The following is a 19005-nucleotide window of genomic DNA, read 5'->3' on the forward strand; positions in this document are numbered from 1 at the left end:
CACCACAAGGCACCAAAAAGGGACTAACTTGCTTTTCAGGAGCATACATTTAAAAAGAGAAAATTATAGAAAAATAAATATGGTATATATTTAGACATTCTGGGTAACAGTGAGAAGAAAACAACAGGCTACTAAATTCATAGGGCAGAGGGTTACCTTATGCTTGGTAGAAGCAGGAAAATCTTCCTGAAATCATGTAATGTAAATGGCCTTTAGAAATCAGTAGTATTTTAACAGATAGAAATAGGAGAAAGGAAGGGAATTCAGGAGGCTGAAGGTCTCAAAGACCTGCACCTGCCACCCCATGGCTATTCTATCCCTTTGCTATAGAACACAAACACACAGCAAAAAAAAAAAAAAAAAAAGGAAGAAGACAAAACAAAACTTGCTTGCCTCCTGTTGGAAGTTAGAGCCCTTGTGTCCTGAGTAGGACGTGGAGATGAATGAAGCTAAATTTTTACAAACTTGGCAGAGGAACAATAGCCTGGGTGTTAGAAAAGAGACACGTGTGGCAAATATCATTAATCCCCCAGTTACAGAGCCAGGTGGACGACCAGGAAAGAGAGCTGGGAACAGGCGCTGCCAGTTGCAGCACTGAGAATTCTAACTGCGATGTTAACTCTTATTCTACCCGAGAGGAGATGAGGCCTTGGGATGAGGATAGGATGCTGATACAAGGAAATCTCCTCTCCACACCCTAATAGTTATTAGAACATATGTGTGGATATTTTATAGAATGGTTGGAAGATGAATTTATAGACTTCTCCCATTAGTAAAATAAAAAATAAAAGATATCACATAGGGCATAAAGATAAAATTAATGCACCAATCCAGAAGATCCAACATCTCACTAGTGAGAGTTCTAGAAAGTGAGAAGAAAAATGAAGCACTTCCCAGAAATGGAGAGTATAAGCTTCCAGATAGAGAGAGCTTATTAAGTACCCAGCACAAGGAATAAAAGGAAATGCACACACATGGGCCCAGCATTGGGAAATTTCAAAACATCAGAGAAAAAATGTAAAAACATCTAGAAACGGAAAAAATAAAATGAGACAAAACAAAACTAGGTCACATACAAGTAGCAGGAATTCTCAAGACCACAGGTATGTAATGATAGAAAACATTGAATCAAAGCCCTCAAAATTTTGATTGAAAATAATTTTCAGCCTAAACTGTTATACTCAACCAATCAGTCGTGTGGAGCTAAAATTTTAAAATTTGTAAATGTTCAGCACAATATCACATATGTAGTGTTCTTTCAAAACTATTCAGTGGGAATGTAATTATGAGAATAATCAGACAAATTCAGAATGTGGGGCAGTCTGCAAAAAGACTGGTCCAGACTACTCAAAAAGTTAGTGTTATGAAAAGCAATAAAAGGCTGGAAGACTATGCTAGTTTCAAAAAGACTAAACAGATATAATGATTAAATGCAATTCATGAATCTTGATTGGATTCTGATTAAAAAAAATAGGGGCTTCCCTGGTGGCTCAGTGGTTAAGAATCCGCCTGCCAATGCAGGGGACACGGGCTTGAGCCCTGGTCCAGGAAGATCTCATATGCCACAGAGCAATGAAGCCCTTCACCACAACTACTGAGCCTGTGCTCTAGAGCCCACGAGCCACAACCACTGAAGCCCGTGCACCTAGAGCCCGTGCTCCGCAACAAGAGAAGCCATCACAGTGAGAAGTCTACGCACTGCAACCAAGAGTAGCCCCCACTCACCACAACCAGAGAAAGCCAGTGTGCAGCAACGAAGACCCAACAAGGCCAAAAATAAATAAATTAATTAATTTAAAAAAAATAGCTATAAAAGTCCTGTTTTTGACAATAACAGAACTTTAACTATGGACTTCGCAGTAAATGATATTATGAAATTATTGTGAGCTTTTTTGAGGGAGTAATAATATTATATCTATGTAGGAGCATATCCTTATACTCAGGAGATGCAAGTTGAGCTATTTAGTGATGAAATATATTTCTGGAGCAGACTTACACACGGCTTAGAATATATATACATACACACACACACATATATATATACATACATATATATAGTGAGATAATGTAGGTGGGACAAAATAGGCATATGTAGATGAAGAGTAGATGAATTCATTGTACTATTATTTAACTTTTCCATATAATTTAAATTCTTCACCCATAAAGGTAAAATATAAAAGCTAGGTATGGAGGGAGAGTGAAGCTAAAGAGGAAAGAGAGAGAGAGAGAGAGAGAGAGAGAGAATGTAAATATTTCTCTCCAGTATACCTCTTAATAGAGTTTACTGGAAGAGATGTTTCAGGAAGAAATGAGAACAAGCAGAATATGGAATTTGGTAAAAGGGAATTCCACGCAAACAGTGGTGGGTGGGAGGTTTGAGAAAAACTACTCTGCCTTCAGGCTTAGGAGTTCAGCAGTCTAGACCAGTCTAGACCAACTCCTGTGGGAGTTGGTCTTTGTGAAGCACAAAAGGAAGTGAGAGATTATCTGATGTTTTGGAATATTTGGAAATATTACTGATAGACTAGGATAACTATTGGGACAATAGAAGACAAATAATTCTAATATAGAAAACCAAGAAAATAATAAAGTGAATGAGCAATTACTAACTTTAGGAGAAACAAAAAGATATGAAAATAAAACAGAATTATACTAATCTATTTTGATCATTTATGAATAATAATTATTTATTACTCAGTAACAAGGTAGACATCTACTAGTTAATGAAAAATTATGATGAAACTATATTAGGAAGACAGTTATAGGGAGACATATTGAGAGGAGTCTACAATAGAACTAAATCCTTCACAACATGAATGGCCAGTCAATAGAAAGACCACTAAAATTCATAAATCAAACAACATAAATTTAAACATATTACTTAATAACACACAAAAAAATGCTAAAATACTACTAAAATAATAGATAAAAATGCTAAATGAGAACTGGAATATGGACAGGGACAAGACAAGTAGCTGCTGATTTTTGGACATAAACCTTTCAGTACTATTTTAAAATAATCTGTATCCAATATTTTCATATACAAAAATTAACTTTAGATTATTTTTTTAAAAAAATCAATAGAAACTTAATTAGAACATTCAAAGATCAAATGGAGAAACTGTTCCATACTGCAGAGCAAAAATATGATGAAATGGAAATCATTAATGGAAAAATACAAGAAAATGAGGTTAGACAGAAAATCTCAAAATAGCATTATATAACAGGTAAACCAGATGTGGAAGTAATAAAGAAGTAATATTTTTAAAACTTCCTTAAGTTGATGAAAAATATTTGTCTTCAGATTAAATGGACTCAAAAGTCTTAGTCAAAATTAATGTGGAAACTTTCACATCTGCACTTTTTTCTGTTTAAATTTCTGAACACAATAAGGAGAGAGATTTGCAAGCCTCCAGACTGAAATGGAGTTATAGAATTGGTAGGGTGGGATGGAAGTACATTCCAAGGAAAGTGATACAGCAGCAAAGATCCAGAAGCAGAAAAGCTAAAGGTTTTCTCAGAAGGTGAGAGTAATCAAGATGGATGGCTATGATGTAGAATAAAGTTGATGACCACAAAGGGAAATAAAACTAAATCACTCGTAGAGCAATGTATAACTGGAATGTATATTTGCTACCTTGCTTGCACATTCTAGAATCACAAATCTGCTTTAACTTTGTTAGCATGAATTTAGTCAGATAATTAAACCACCACACAACATAATTTTACTCATGAGATTTAAAAGCCATAGAATGCACAACAAAGTAAAAAGTCTTTATTTCAGTTCTTTTTCCTTTTCCTTCCTCTCTTCCTTCCTTTTCCCTTTTCTTTCTTTCTTCCTTCTTTTCTTCTTTACTTTTTCCCTTTCTTTTTTTCAAACAATAATTACTACATCTTCTTTACTGAGGAATCCAGATTTTAGTTACAATCTTAATTATGATTATGATTATTATTAAGGAAGAAAAAAATCCCAGTAGGGTTGTAACAAATAGATTAGTATCACCATTAGGTTATCATAATTATTCTTATCTACTCATAGTTTTCAAAAAAATATATTTTGAAATTTTAAAATTGTTTTCATTAGTATTGCTCAAAATTCAAAATAAATCCAGGAGTAGGTATTGCTACTTCAATGATATGCTGAGTTTAATGATTAAATATTAAAATCTGATAGATTTATTCAGTGTTGTATGGAAATTGTTAATCTAGTAAAATATGATGCAGAGTAACCACACATAAAAACTAAATTAAGATCACCTTATATAAAATCTCATTAATCAAAAACAGATCATAGTTACTTAAATTGATTGCTAATCCATCTTTCTACCATTTTCTGCCTCAGGGTTATGATGATGGCTATGGGGGTGAATACGATGACCAGACATATGAGACTTATGACAATAGCTATGCCACCCAAGCACAAAGGTAAGGTATACGTTGTTTAACACATTCTTCTCAGGATGATTTCTAATTCTGCTATTTTGTTTCTTGTATCTGAATATCAGTTACATTATGTGAAAGTTTCTAGCACTGGGTTTATTCATTGCCCTTCTGAATTATTCAGTTGCTTACTAGACTGTGAGAGGTAAAATATAATAATCTTGCAATTGCTAATAATGAAATAGTAGTGTGTTCTTTTAAGACTAGATGATTATCATAACCAATCAACTCATTGAACAAGCTTGTATTTAATAAAAATACTGTTATTTTTAGAGATTATTTTAGTGAATTCATAATTAAGATAACAATTAAAAAAAGGCACTTGTTCAGTGTGGATATTTTCCCCAGAAACATAATTTTCATTTTTAAAACAAAAGCTAGGGAAATGTTATTGGTGCTCTGAAAAGAAAATTCTTAAAACATATGGAATCAAGAATTCCTTTCCTTTCTTAACTGTGATTTAAAAACTTCCAACAAACAAAAGTCCAGGACCAGACAGCTTCACAGGTAAATTCTATCAAACATTTAGAGAACAGTTAACACCTATCCTTCAGAAACTATTCCAAAAAATCTCAGAGGAAGGATCACTCCCAAGTTCATTCTGGAGGCCACCATCACTCTGATACCAAAACCAGACAAAGATACCACAAAAAAAGAAAATTACAGGCCAATATCACTGATGGACATAGATGCAAAAATCCTCTACAAAATACTAGCAAAGCAAATCCAACAATACATTAAAAGAATCATAAACCATGATCAAGTGGGATATATCCCAGGAATGCAAGGAATCTTCCGTATACACAAATCAATCAATGTGATACACCATATTAACAAATTAAGGAATAAAAACCATATGATCCTCTCAATAGATGCAGAAAAGCTTTTGACAAAATTCAACATCCATTTATGATAATAACTCTCCAGAACGTGGGCATAGAAGGAACCTACCTCAACACAATAAAGGCCATATATGACAAACCTACAGCTAACATCATACTCAATGGTGAAAAGCTGAAAGCATTTCCTCCAAGATCAGGAACAAGACAAGAATGTCCACTCTCACCACTTTTATTCAACATAGTTTTAGAAGTCCTAGCCCTGGCAATCAGAGAAGAAACGGAAATAAAGGGAATCCAAACTGGAAAAGAAGTAAAACTGTCACTGTTTGCAGACGACATCATCAGATATATAGAAAATCCTAAAGACGCTACCAGTAAACTACTAGAGCTCATCAATGAATTTGGTAATGTTGCAGGATACAAAATTAATACACAGAAATCTGTTGCATTTCTATACACTAAGAATGAAAGATCAGAAAGAGAAATTAAAGAAACAATCCCACTTATCATTGAATCAAAAAGAATAAAATGCCTAGGAATAAACCTACCAAAGGAGGCAAAAGACCTGTACTCAGAAAACTATAAGAGGCTGATGAAAGAAATTGATGATGACACAAACAGATGGAAAGATATACCATGTTCTTGGATTGGAAGATCAATATTAAAAAAAAATCTTAAAATTTGTATGGAGACACAAAAGACCTCAAATAGCCAAAGCAATCTTGAGAAAGAAAAATCGAGCTGGAGGAATCAGGTTGTGTGACTTCAGATTATACTACAAAGCTACAGTCATCAAAAGAGGATAGTACTGGCACAAAAACTGAAACATAGATCAATAGAACAGGATAGAAAGCCCAGAAATAAATCCATGCACCTATGGTCAATTAATCTACAACTAAGGAGGCAAGACTATGGAGAAAATGGAGAAAAGACAGTCTCTTCAGTAAATGGTTCTGGGAAAACTGGACAGCTACATGTAAAAGAATGAAATTAGAACATTCTTTAACACCATACACAAAAATAAACTCAAAATGGATCAAAGACATAAATGTAAGACCAGATACTATAAAACTCTTAGAGGAAAATATAGGCAGAACACTATATGACATAAATCACAGCAATATCTTTTTCCATCTATTTCCTAGAGTAAGGGAAATAAAAACAAGAATAAACAAATGGTACCTAATGAAACTTAAAAGCTTTTACACAGCAAAAGAAACCATAAACAAAATGAAACAACAACCCACAGAATGGGAGAAAATATTTGCAAATGAAGTGAGCAACAAGGGATTAAGCTCCAAAATTTACAAACAGCTCATGCAGCTCAATATCAAAAAAACAAACAACCCAATTAAAAAATGGGCAGAAGACCTAAATAGACATTTCTCCAAAGAAGACATACAAATGGCCAACAGGCAAATGAAAAGATGCTCAACATCACTAATTATTAGAGAAATGCATATCAAAACTACAATGAGGGGGCTTCCCTGGTGGCACAGTGGTTGAGAATCTGCCTGCCAATGCAGGGGACACGGGTTTGAGCCCTAGTCTGGGAAGATCCCACATGCCATGGAGCAACTAGGCCCGTGAGCCACAATTACTGAACCTGCGCGTCTGGAGCCTGTGCTCCGCAACAAGAGAAGCCACAATAGTGAGAGACCCACACACTGCGATGAAGAGTGGCCCCCACTTGCCACAACTAGAGAAAACCCTCACACAGAAAAATGAGGACCCAACACAGCCAAAAATAAATAAATTAATTAATTAATTAATTTGAAAAAAAAACCTACAATGAGGTATCACTTCACACAGGTCAGAATGGCCATCATCAAAAAGTCTACAAACAATAAATGCTGGAGAGGGTGTGGAGAAAATGGAACCCTCCTACACTTGTGGTGGGAACGTAAATTGGTGAAGCCACTATAACATTATGGAAGTTCCTTACGAAACTAAAAATAGAGCTACCATATGATCCAGCAACACTCCTGGGCATATATCTAGTGAAAACCATGGTTTGAAAGGATATTTGCAACCCAATATTCATGGCAGCACTGTTTACAATAGCCAAGACATGGAGTCAACCTAAATGTCCAATGACAGATGAATGGATAAAGAAGGTATGGTACATATACACAATGGAATATTACTCAGCCATTAAAAAGAAAGAAATAATGTCATTTGCATCAACATGGATAGACCTGGAGATTATCATACTAAGTGAAGTATGTCAGACAGAGAAAGACAAATATCATATGATATCGCTTATATGCAGAATCTAAAAAAAGTGATACAAAAAACTTATTTACAAAACAGAAACAGACTCACAGACTTAGAGAATGAACTTATGGTTACCAGGGGGGACGGGTGGGAGGGACAAATTGAGAGTTTGGGGTTGACATGTATACACTGTTATATTTAAAATGGATAACTAACAAGGCTGTATAGCACAGGGAACTCTGCTTAATATTCTGCAATAACCTAAATGAGAAAAGAATTTGAAAAAGAATAGATATAAGTATGTGTATAACTGAATCACTTTGCTGTACACCTGAAAATAACACAATATTGTTAATCAACTCTACTCCAGTAGAAAATAAAAAAAAAAATTTAAAGTGAACTACAAACTCAAAATATGAAATTTGGGAGGACACAAACATTCAGTCTATAAAATCATATTTCTCCAAGCCCTTCTTCCTCACTTTTGAGTTCAAACCACCTGCAATCCTTATATAGAAAAAAAAATGTTTTCATAAAATATGGTATGAAGGAAATGGTGGGGGAGGATCACCAAAGATAAAAGTGAATTACAAATGAAAAAAAGCAAAAAAAAAATTTTCTTTCCTTTCTTGATGGATCTCAGAGATTATTGAATAAATTTATATAGACTCAGAATTTGTGATATTAATGAATTTTTACTTTTTAAAAGTTAGATTTATTGAAGTATAATTTACATATGGTAAAATTTGCCCATTTAGGATACAGTTGTATAAGTTTGGCCAATACAAACTATCATGTAACCACCACCAAAATTATGATATAGGGCTATTTAATCAGCCCCAAATGTTTCCTTATTGGCCTTTAGAGTCAACTTTTTCTCCACCCCAGGCCCTGGGAAACATGATTCACGTTTTGTCACTACAGTTTTGCCTTTTCTAGAATGTCATATAAGTAGAAGCATTGCAAAATGTAGCCTTTTCAGTCTGGCTTCTTATGCATTCCATATCTATTCATGTTGATGTGTGTATTAGTATTCTGTTCCTTTTTATTATGGTGTAGCATTTCATTGTATGGAGGTACCACAGTTTCCTCATTCACCAGTTGAAGGACATTTGAGTTGTTCCTATATTTTGTTATTATGAATAAAGTTGGCATATACATCTTTAGAAAAATCATTTGCCTAAGTATTTTTTCTGAAAATAAGTTACACATTTCATAGGAAAGGAATCCATGTGATAATTAGTTAAATGATTCTCCCCTATATGTGATTCTCAGAAACCAATAGGACTAATTGTCACAAAAACAAAATCATAGCATTGACCACTTACTGATCAACTTATTGCCACCCAAAGAGATTTGAATGCATTAAGTAATATTTGGAGGAGGAAACTGGCAAAGAAAGAAACACTTTAAGGTCATTATGGAGTGTAGGACATCTACATGTCATATTGCATGAGTGTGATTTTTTCATGGCCTGAGGGACAGCATAGTGAAAGGGGTGAAAGGGAATTCTATTTAGGGAAACCTAGGCAATTAGAAAAAAAAAAAAAAGTCATGTGAACAGATACCTTTAAAGCTCAGCATAAATTAAGATATCATTATGGAAATGAACATTTTACTTTGAGTCTTTGGTTACTTTGTAGTAGGGTAAATTAAAAAGGCATCATAAGCCAAGAGCTTCTGCTCTCTTAAGTGTTCCAGTTACATATTGGAACACAGCACAGTTACTTAGGATGCAGGAAAGTTTTGTATCACATCACAGACACTAATAGAGTACTGTATGCAAATTGGCTATGTATTTAAAACATTTGCTAATATTTTCAATCAAATTTCTATCTCATCATTATATATTAGTGCATAAAAATAGTGATAATAAAGTTTTGTAACTTGCTTCAGAAACTATTTGGCAGAAACACAATTATCACACTCTACAAGCACTGCTAGAATAGAGTCAAATCATTTCTTGATGTAGCTTTAGAGCTACATTCAATTTGTAGAGATTTGGGAATAATTTTCTGAAAGTGAGGAATTTTCTGCATCTTTATTCTGGTTAGATTTAATTGGGTTTGATCCACCCTAAGAAAAAATTGGGGATTACAATAACTTATCTTGAATATTTGAAAAGTGAATACTAGGATAATTGAACATAATTATGTATAAAATTTAATGGTGATATAGAATAATCTGGAAAACCCATTTTATCTTGATTGAATGAAGTATCATTTATATGTAAAATTATATTTTCTATGCACTCTGCTACCTTCTCTTTTTTTTTTTTTAATTTATTTATTTATTTTATTTATGGCTGTGTTGGGTCTTCGTTTCTGTGCGAGGGCTTTCTCTAGTTGTGGCAAGTGGGGACCACTCTTCATGGTGGTGCAGGGGCCTCTCATTATCGCGGCCTCTCTTGTTGCGGAGCACAGGCTCCAGACGCGCAGGCTCAGTAATTGTGGCTCACGGGCCCAGTCGCTCCGCGGCATGTGGGATCTTCCCAGACCAGGGCTCGAACCTGTGTCCCCTGCATTGGCAGGCAGACGCTCAACCACTGCGCCACCAGGGAAGCCTGCTACCTTCTCTTTTCCCTTTCTTATCCATTCAATTTTCTGTGGCTAAATTCTTCCCATCCTCCTAAACCCACCTTAAAAACCAACTCTTCTGAAAGTCTTTCCTTAATCCTATATTTGTGAATAATCTGTTTCTACCCTGAATTCCAACAGCATCATATCTTTATTTCTCTATGGCACTTTCTTTTTCTGCCTTGTGTTGGGATCATTTGTGTATATGTCCCTTGTCATCCTTAACTTGCCCAGAATCCTAGTCTGATACACCCTCATGTCCCTCACAGCACATAACATTGAGGCTTTCATAGGGTATGTGCTGAACAGATGATCATTGACTGCATGAATGTCGGACCTAATATGTACCTACATGATGGGGATAAAAAAATAAGCGCCTCATCGCTCAAAGAGAATACAATATTCAGAATTTTATGTATCATTTTTACTGACAAAATATATATTTATTTCTGAGGTATCTTAGTGCTAAAGCAGAAGGGATAAAGAAAGAAGGTCATGAAGTTAGTTACAATAATACTAATACTCTATATTATAATAATTATAAGATGCCTATTTTGGTAAAAACATATACTCAATACTAGGATACTGTCTGGTATGCAATAGGTTCTCAATATTTATTGAATAAATGAATAAAAATAAATGAATGCATTAATGAATGAATGAAGTTAGCACTATTATTTCAGAAAACTCTGTGAGGAAAAATGTTTAAATATAATACTGATTTGTAATAGAAATGGATAAACACTGAGAAAATTTATTATATAATGAATTAAATATCTACTTTTAGATTACTTCTATTGATCCAACTATGACAACAGAAGATAAAAATAACAGTTTAGTTAAATAAGCACTGATTAAATGATTACTTGTGCCAGAGAGTATGCTCACCATACAGTCACAATACATATTTTTCAATTTTTAAATATATTTTAACATTTTCTCCGAATAATTTGTTGGTGGAGGAGTCATATGTGCAAGCTGCATTTATATTTAAATTAAGTAAAACAACTACTATAGAGTAATCAAGTATTAGGAATTAGAAGTGAGAGAAAGTTTATTTTCTACAAGAATCAGTATGGAATTTTTTCTTTTTCAAGTGATGGTTCTTTAATTGTACTTTTTAAAGTATTATTTGGACTTATGGAGGGAAATGGAGAAAGCTTTTAAAGAAGTGAAATAAAGAGAAATATGTGAACATAAAACTTCTCCATCATTTACAAACAATGTGAGTATTATTTCGACATTGAAGTGGTCAAATCAGAAGAAATGCTGATTTAGAAACTTGAAGGTAAAACAATAGGTTTTGTGTGACTTAGCAGAACTGAGATAAAAGGAAAAAGGTTTAGATAAAAGGGCCTTTAAATGACTAGTTTGTCAACACAAGTGAATACAGAATTTGTGGAAATTATAAAGTAGGATCTGACAGGTGCCTAAATGGAATAATTATTTCATCTTTAATAGAGAGTCTAAAGGAAGTTCACAAGGTAACAACCCTACAAAGGTTCACCTAGAGTTCAGAAAGTATAACAACTTTAATTAATCCCCAGTTGTCTTGTAAGGTGTTGATAGTTGTGGAAAATTTCAAATGGATCAGAAAAGGGATTTTGCTAAAAATTCCTTAGGAGGCAGCTCAACTAAATGACACATTAAGGACTGGTAAAGATGACAATGATATGAGGTGTCTCTGGCCATCTTTTTCTCTTGCTCTGTGTCTATGAGGAGAAAAAGTAAAGAAATAGACTGATGAGTTTATTATACAACTTTCAAATTGCAGGGCAGTCTTTGGCTTATGAAGAGTTACATCCTGTGATCAACACCTTTAATTGGACCAAATATTAAATTCTGTTCATGTTCTGATATCCTATTTTTTTATGTACTGCTCAAAGTCATTAACATTTTCAGAGATCAGTCTTCTAAAATCACATAAATTCTCAAGCCTTTACCAACAAATTGTTTCTTTTCAATGCAAGACTCTACACCAATCCAAATCATAAACGTAGAAAAAACTGACTTTCATGTACTTAGAGACAAATAGTAATATTGCAAATTAAAGTCAAAAGACCAATTCTGATCTTTGATTCTTACAGGATTTTAACTTGGATGTGAAATATTATGAATTTGTAATTTTCCAAAGTAAATTTCTAACTGCAGATTTGTAATAGGCAAATATCAAAAAGGAAGGCTTCACTTCCCTCAAAACATGAATAAGGTGTGTGACTCACACAACCTGGAAAATAATCCTGTCTTCTCTAGGTTAATGGAGGAATGTGCTAGGGGAGGAAAGATAAAGGTCCGTCTCGTATATAAGGCAGTAGTTCCCAAAGTTTTCTAGAATGAAGACTCTCTTGGAATATCTGTAATTGTCAGGGTCTACACAGCAGGTGAAAAATGAGACTCTTAAATTAAGATAATTTGAAGAGAGTTTAATAATGGAACTCTTTTCAGAGTATAAGGAAACCACAAGGGAAAATGTAGTGCGCAGGGCTAGTATCCCTGGGGCAATGTGTTTATCACCAAAAACTAGGAATGGAAGGAAGATAGAAAGCTGTCAGAGAGGCCTTCTGATAAAGAAAGAGGCCTCTCCTTTGAAACAGAATCGTAGCTGAGGCCAGCCCACAAAGAGGAATTTCAGGAGTTAATACCCCGACCTCACTTTGTTCCCATTGGTTGAACCCATTAGGAGGCAAAGGACAAGAAACTGAGTAGATAGAGTTGCCATTAGTCATCCCAGGTACAGAGCAGGCTGGAGAGAAGGGTGGAAGTGGGAAGGCAAATGGAAAGAGGTCCTGCACAACATCCAAAATAATTATCAAACCTCAGCGACCAGTCATTGTACATATTAGTGTCAGTTGCTTGAAGATATAAAAAATGACATACATTTGCTATGGAAACAGCAGTGCTTTTAAATTAATTTGTATTTTATTAATGAGAAAACATTTATACTAAAAAAAGTTACAATATACATGAAAATATAAATATATATTTGTGAAGAGATAACTTCTTGGACACCCTGGCACAAATTAGCTCCTTGAGGGTCAGAGCCCCCACAGTGGGGACCACTGCTCTGTTGTTCAGAGGCTGCTTGGCCCTAATGATTTCACGGTAACTAGCATTAGTTTTGTGCTGGCTGCTATGCTAATTCTTTAGGATATTTATCTCATTTAATCCTTGCAATAACATTTGAGGCAGAGAAAAATTGAAGCTTAAAAATATTAAATGACTTCTCATGTTCATTCAAGTAGTAAACATTGGCTTCAAAATCACATTTGTTAACTCCAGAGACCTCAGACTTAAAGACTAATAAATACTGTCTGAAAAATCTAAATAGATTTATTGATTCAACAGACTTGTTATATACCTGAACAATCCAGAGGGAATATAATATAATGTAACAGGAATGTAGTGAGTTATCTGCATGCTTTTCAAAGGGCTCTGACCAAAGGATACGTCTAGGCAGGAAAAAAAAAAAGAAAGAAATTACTTAACTATTTATTTTAGGCGATAAGTTTAATGTGAGCCCTTGTATTTGATACTAAGATTCTACAAAAACACTTCTAATGAAAACTTACATATAAGGCACTGCAGTTACCCAGTAATTTAATAAAAGTTGTAATAAAACATCTTGTCCTATTCATTTAAGTGTCACAACTTGCTATAAAGTGATTCACCCTCATTTTGTAATTCAATTCTCTTATGTCTCAAGCTATAGTCAATGATGAGATTGAATTTACAGATGGTTATTGGATGTGAGATATTTTCCCACAGTTAATCTACTAGTTCAGTTTGTGGCTTTCTCACACATCCACAGACCTCTGCACAAAAAGTGGATTTGGTATTGTTTGAAGATACCTTAACAGAGTGGGAATTCAGCTCTTGATACACACTATTCTTTTGTTATTCTCATTTGACATACTTGTTTTAAGTATCTAAGATAACTGTTAGTTTTAGAAAGAAACAATGGGTTTCTTCAAATTATTCATTAGGCATTCATTGTATTTGTTGATTCTTTGTTAATTTAAGGTTAATTTTGATGACATCTTAACTGCTTGCCTAAATAGTCAACTTGTATTTAAAAATATACATTAAGGGGAGACCTTCATGATGACTGAGGAGTAAGAGGTGGAGATCACTTTTCTTCCCACAAATACATCAGAAATACATCTACATGTGGAACAAATCCTACAGAACACCTACTGAATGCTGGCAGAAGACCTCAGACTTCCCAAAAAGCAAGAAACTGCCCACGTACCTGGGTAGGGCAAAAGAAAAAAGAAAATACAGAAACAAAAGAATAGGGATGGGACCTACACCTCTGGGAGGAAGCTGTGAAGGAGGAAAAATTTCCACACACTAGGAAGCCCCTTCACTGGTGGAGATGGGGGGTGGTGGAGGGGGAGCCATGGAGGAGAGTGCAGCAACAGGGGTGCAGAGAGCAAAGTGGAGAGATTCCCACACAGAGGATCAGTGCTTACCAGCACTCACCAGCCTGAGAGACTTGTCTGCTCACCTGCCAGGGCAGGTGGGGGCTGGGAGCTGGGGATCCGGCTTCGGAGGTCAGATCCCAGGGAGAGGACTGGGGTTGGCTGCATGAACACAACCTGAAGGGGGCTAGTGCACCACACCTAGCCAGGAGGGAGTCCGGGAAAAAGTTTGCAACTGCCTAAGAGGCAAGAGACCATTGTTTCAGGGTGCGTGCAGAGAGGGGATTCAGAGCACTGCCTAAACTAGCTCCAGAGATGGACGGGAGCCACGGCTACCAGGACAGACATCAGAGACAGGCATGAAATGCTAAGGCTGCTGCTGTAGCCACCAAGAAACCTGTGTGCAAGGACAGGTCACTATCCACACCCCCCCTCCTGGGAGCCTGTGTAGCCCGCCACCGTCAGGGTCCCATGATCCAGGGACAACTTCCCCGGGAGAACACACAGCACACCTCAGGCTGTTGCAATGTCACACTGGCCTGTGCCACAGCAGACTAGCCCTGCATTCTGTGCCCCTCCCTCCCCCTGGGGCATGAGTGACCCAGAGCCCCCTAATCATCTGCTCCTTTAAATGCGTCCTGTCTGGGTGGGAACAGACACCCTCAGGTGACCTACACGCATAGGTGGGGCCAAATCCAAAGCTGAACCACAGGAGCTGTGCGAACAAATAAGAGAAAGGGAAATTTCTCCCAGCAGCCTCAGGAGAAGTGGATTAAATCTCCACAGTCAACTTAATGTACCCTGCATCTCTGGAATACCCGAATAAACAACGAATCGCCCCAAAATCAAGACGGTGGACTCTGGGAGCAATTGTAGACTTGGGGTTTGCTTTCTGCATGTAATTTGTTCTGGTTTTACGTTTATCTTAGTTTAGTATTTAGAGTTTATTAACATTGGTAGATTTGTTTATTGATTTGGTTGCTCTCCTTTTTTTTATATATATAGATATATACATTTTTTTCCTTTTTCTATTTTTTGTGAGGGTGTATGTGTCTGCTTCTTTGTGGGATTTTGTCTGTATAGCTTTGCTTTAGCATTTGTCCTAGGGTGCTGTCTGTCCGTTTTTTTGTTTGGTTTTTTTGTTTGTTTTAGTAAATTTTTTAGCACTTTTTATCATTGGTGGATTTGTTTACTGGTTTGGTTGTTCCCTACTTTCTTTCTTTCTTTCTTTTAATTTTTTTTATTTTTAATAATTTTTAAATTTTTATTTTAATAAGTTTATTTTACTTTATTTTATTTTTTTCTTTGTTTCTTTTTTTCACCCTTTCCTTCTGAGCCATGTGGCTGACAGGGTCTTGGTGCTCCAGCCAGGTGTCAGACCTGTGCCTCTGAGGTGGGAGAGCCGAGTTCAGGACATCGGTCCACCAGAGACCACCTAACTCCACAAAATATCAAATGGCAAAAGGTCTCCCAGAGACCTCCATCTCAACGTTAAGACCCAGCTCCACTCAACGACCAGCAAGCTATAGTGCTGGACATCCTATACCAAACAATGAGCAAGACAGGAGCACAACCACACCCATTAACAGAGAGGCTGCCTAAAATCATAATAAGGTCACAGGCACCCCAAAACACACCACTGGATGCAGTGTGGCCCACCAGAAAGACAAGATCCAGCCTCATCCACCAGAACACAGGCACCAGTCCCCTCAACAAGGAAACCTACACAACTTACTGAACCAACCATAGCCACTGGGGGCAGACACCAAAAACAACGGGAACTACTAACCTGCAGCCTGTGAAACGGAGACCCCAAACACAGTAAGTTAAGCAAAATGAGATGAGTAAGAAACACACAGCAGATGAAGGAGCAAGGTAAAAACCCATCACACTAAACAAATGAAGAGTAAATAGGCAGTCTACCTGACAAAGAATTCAGAGTAATGATAGTAAAGATGATCCAAATCTTGGAAATAGAATGAAGAAAATGCAAAAAATGTTTAACAAGGACCTAGAAGAACTAAAGAGCAAACAAACAATGATGAACAACACAATAAAAGAAATTTAAAATTCTCTAGAAGGAATCAAGAGCAGAATAACTGAGGCAGACGACCAGATAAGTGACCTGGAAGATAAAATAGTGGAAATAACTACCACAGGGCAGAATAAAGAAATAAGAAGGAAAAGAATTAACTACAGTCTCAGAGACTTCTGGTACTACATTAAACACACTAACATTTGAATTACAGGGGTCCCAGAAGAAGAGAAAAAAAGAAAGGGACTGAGAAAATATTTGAAGAGATTATAGTTGAAAACTTCCCTAATATGGGTAAGGAAATAGTCAATCAAGTCCAGGAAGCACAGAGAGTCCCATACAGGATAAATCCAAGGAGAAACACACCAAGACACATATTAATCAAATTATCAAAAATTAAATACAAAGAAAAATAGTAAAAGCAACAAGGAAAAAGCAACAAATAACAAAAAATGGAATCCCAATAAGCTTAACAGCTGATCTTTCAGCAGAAACTCTGCAAGCCAGAAGGGAGTGGCAGGACATATTTAAAGTGGATGAAAGAGAAAAACCTACAACCAAGATTACTCTTCCCAGCAAGAATCTCATTCAGATTTGATGGAGAAATTAAAAACTTTACAGAGAAGCAAAAGCTAAGAGAATTCAGCACCACCAAACCAGCTTTACAACAAATCCTAAAGTAACTTCTGTAGGCAGGAAACACAAGAGAAGGAAAAGACCTACAATAACAAACCCAGAACAATTAAGAAAATGGTAAAAGGAACATACATATCGATAACTACCTTAACTGTAAATGGATTAAATGCTCCAAGCAAAGGACATAGACTGGTTGGATGGATACAAAAAAAGACTCATATATATTCTGTCTACAAGAGACCCACTTGAGACCTAGGGAGACATACACACTGAAAGTGAGGGGATGGAAAAAGATATTCCATGCTAAAGGAAATCAAAGAAAGCTGGAGTACTAATTCTCATATCAGACAAAATAGATTTAAAATAAAGACTATTACAAGAGACAAAGAAGGATACTACATAATGATCAAGGGATCAATCCAAGATGAAGATATCACACTTGTAAATATTTATACACCCAACATATGACCACCTCAATATATAAGGCAAATGCTAACAGTCATAAAGGGAAATTGACAGTAATACAATCATAGTAGGGGAACTTTAATACCCCACTTTCACCAATGGACAGATAATCCAAAATGAAAATAAATAAGGAAACACAAGCTTTAAATGACACATTAAGCAAGATGGACTTAATTGATATTTATAGGACATTTCATCCATAAACAACAGAATACACTTTCTTCTCAAGTGCTCATGGAACATTCTCCAGGATAAATGATCATATCTTGGGTCACAAATCAAGCCTTTGAAAATTTAAGAAAATAGAAATTGTATCAAGTATCTTTTCCAACCACAATGGTATGGGACTAGATACAATTACAGGAAAAAAATCTGTAAAAAATACAAACACATGGATGTTAAACAATACACTACTAAATAACCAAGAGATCACTGAAGAAATAAAGAGGAAATCAAAAGATGCCTAGAAAAAAATGACAATGAAAACACAACAACACAAAACCTATGGGATGCAGTAAAAGCAGTTCTAAGAGGGAAGTTTATAGCAATACAATCCTACCTCAAGAAACAAGAAACATCTCAAATAGACAACCTAGCCTTACACCTAAAGCAACTAGAGAAAGAAGAACAATAAAACCCCGAAGTTAGCAAAAGGAAAGAAATCATAAAGAGCAGATCAGAAATAAATGAAACAGAAATGAAGGAAACAAATAACAAAGATCAAAAAAACTAAAAGCTGGTTCTTTTTTTTTTTTTTTTTTTTTTTTTTTTTAGGAATTTGTATATGCAATTTTCCCTGAACTAATATTTATTCTTTTTTTTTTTTTTTCCACACACACACACTGTATTTTATTTTTACAAGACATAAATAGTCTGACACCAAGCATTGTACATGGATGACCACAACAAAATCAACAATGATTGCAATTACCAAACATGAAACACACTCATACTATGTCATAATATTGACATTCAGTCCAGTAATCCTCCACTGTAACAGCTCCTTTACTTTGCAGTGAAAATTGATTTGTATATTCTTTGCCTCTGAGTCCTTGTGGGATTTTTTTTTTTTTTTTTAATTCAGACAGAAAGTCACAAAAATTATACTCATCCTCATCAGTTCACTCAGTCCCATGTAATTAATTGTTGTTTTTTTTTCATCTTGATCTTTTGTTAGCACTTTTATGAGTTCATCAGTTTTTCATCAGAGTTCTGAAAATGCTTATTCATTCAGTTCATCAGTACAGTCAGTTACCAGAAACCTGTACTTGTCAGAAATGATAGCAAAGATCAATAAAACCAAAAGCTGGTTCTTTGAGAAGATAAACAAAATTGATAAACCATCAGCCAGACTCATCAAGAAAACAAGATAG

General features: G+C 35.5%; 1 protein-coding gene and 2 long non-coding RNA genes across 3 annotated transcripts in view; 1 reads left to right on the forward strand and 2 right to left on the reverse strand.

The window, feature by feature from the left end:
• Positions 1 to 19005, forward strand: part of KHDRBS2 (KH RNA binding domain containing, signal transduction associated 2) — a 754183-nt gene that overhangs the window by 667553 nt on the left and 67625 nt on the right. Inside the window, exon 7 of the mRNA XM_082414355.1 lies at positions 4343 to 4425. Within this exon, the coding sequence (XP_082270481.1) occupies positions 4343 to 4425 (83 nt within the window). The remainder of the gene's footprint in view (positions 1 to 4342; positions 4426 to 19005) is intronic.
• Positions 1 to 19005, reverse strand: part of LOC309638422 — a 313379-nt gene that overhangs the window by 72593 nt on the left and 221781 nt on the right. The window lies entirely within an intron of this gene.
• Positions 1 to 19005, reverse strand: part of LOC309638418 — an 88423-nt gene that overhangs the window by 43068 nt on the left and 26350 nt on the right. The gene's annotated exons all lie outside the window — the stretch shown is intronic.

Source organism: Balaenoptera physalus (assembly GCF_965194825.1).
Source record: "Balaenoptera physalus genome assembly, chromosome: 11".
Taxonomy (NCBI): Eukaryota; Metazoa; Chordata; class Mammalia; order Artiodactyla; family Balaenopteridae; genus Balaenoptera; species Balaenoptera physalus.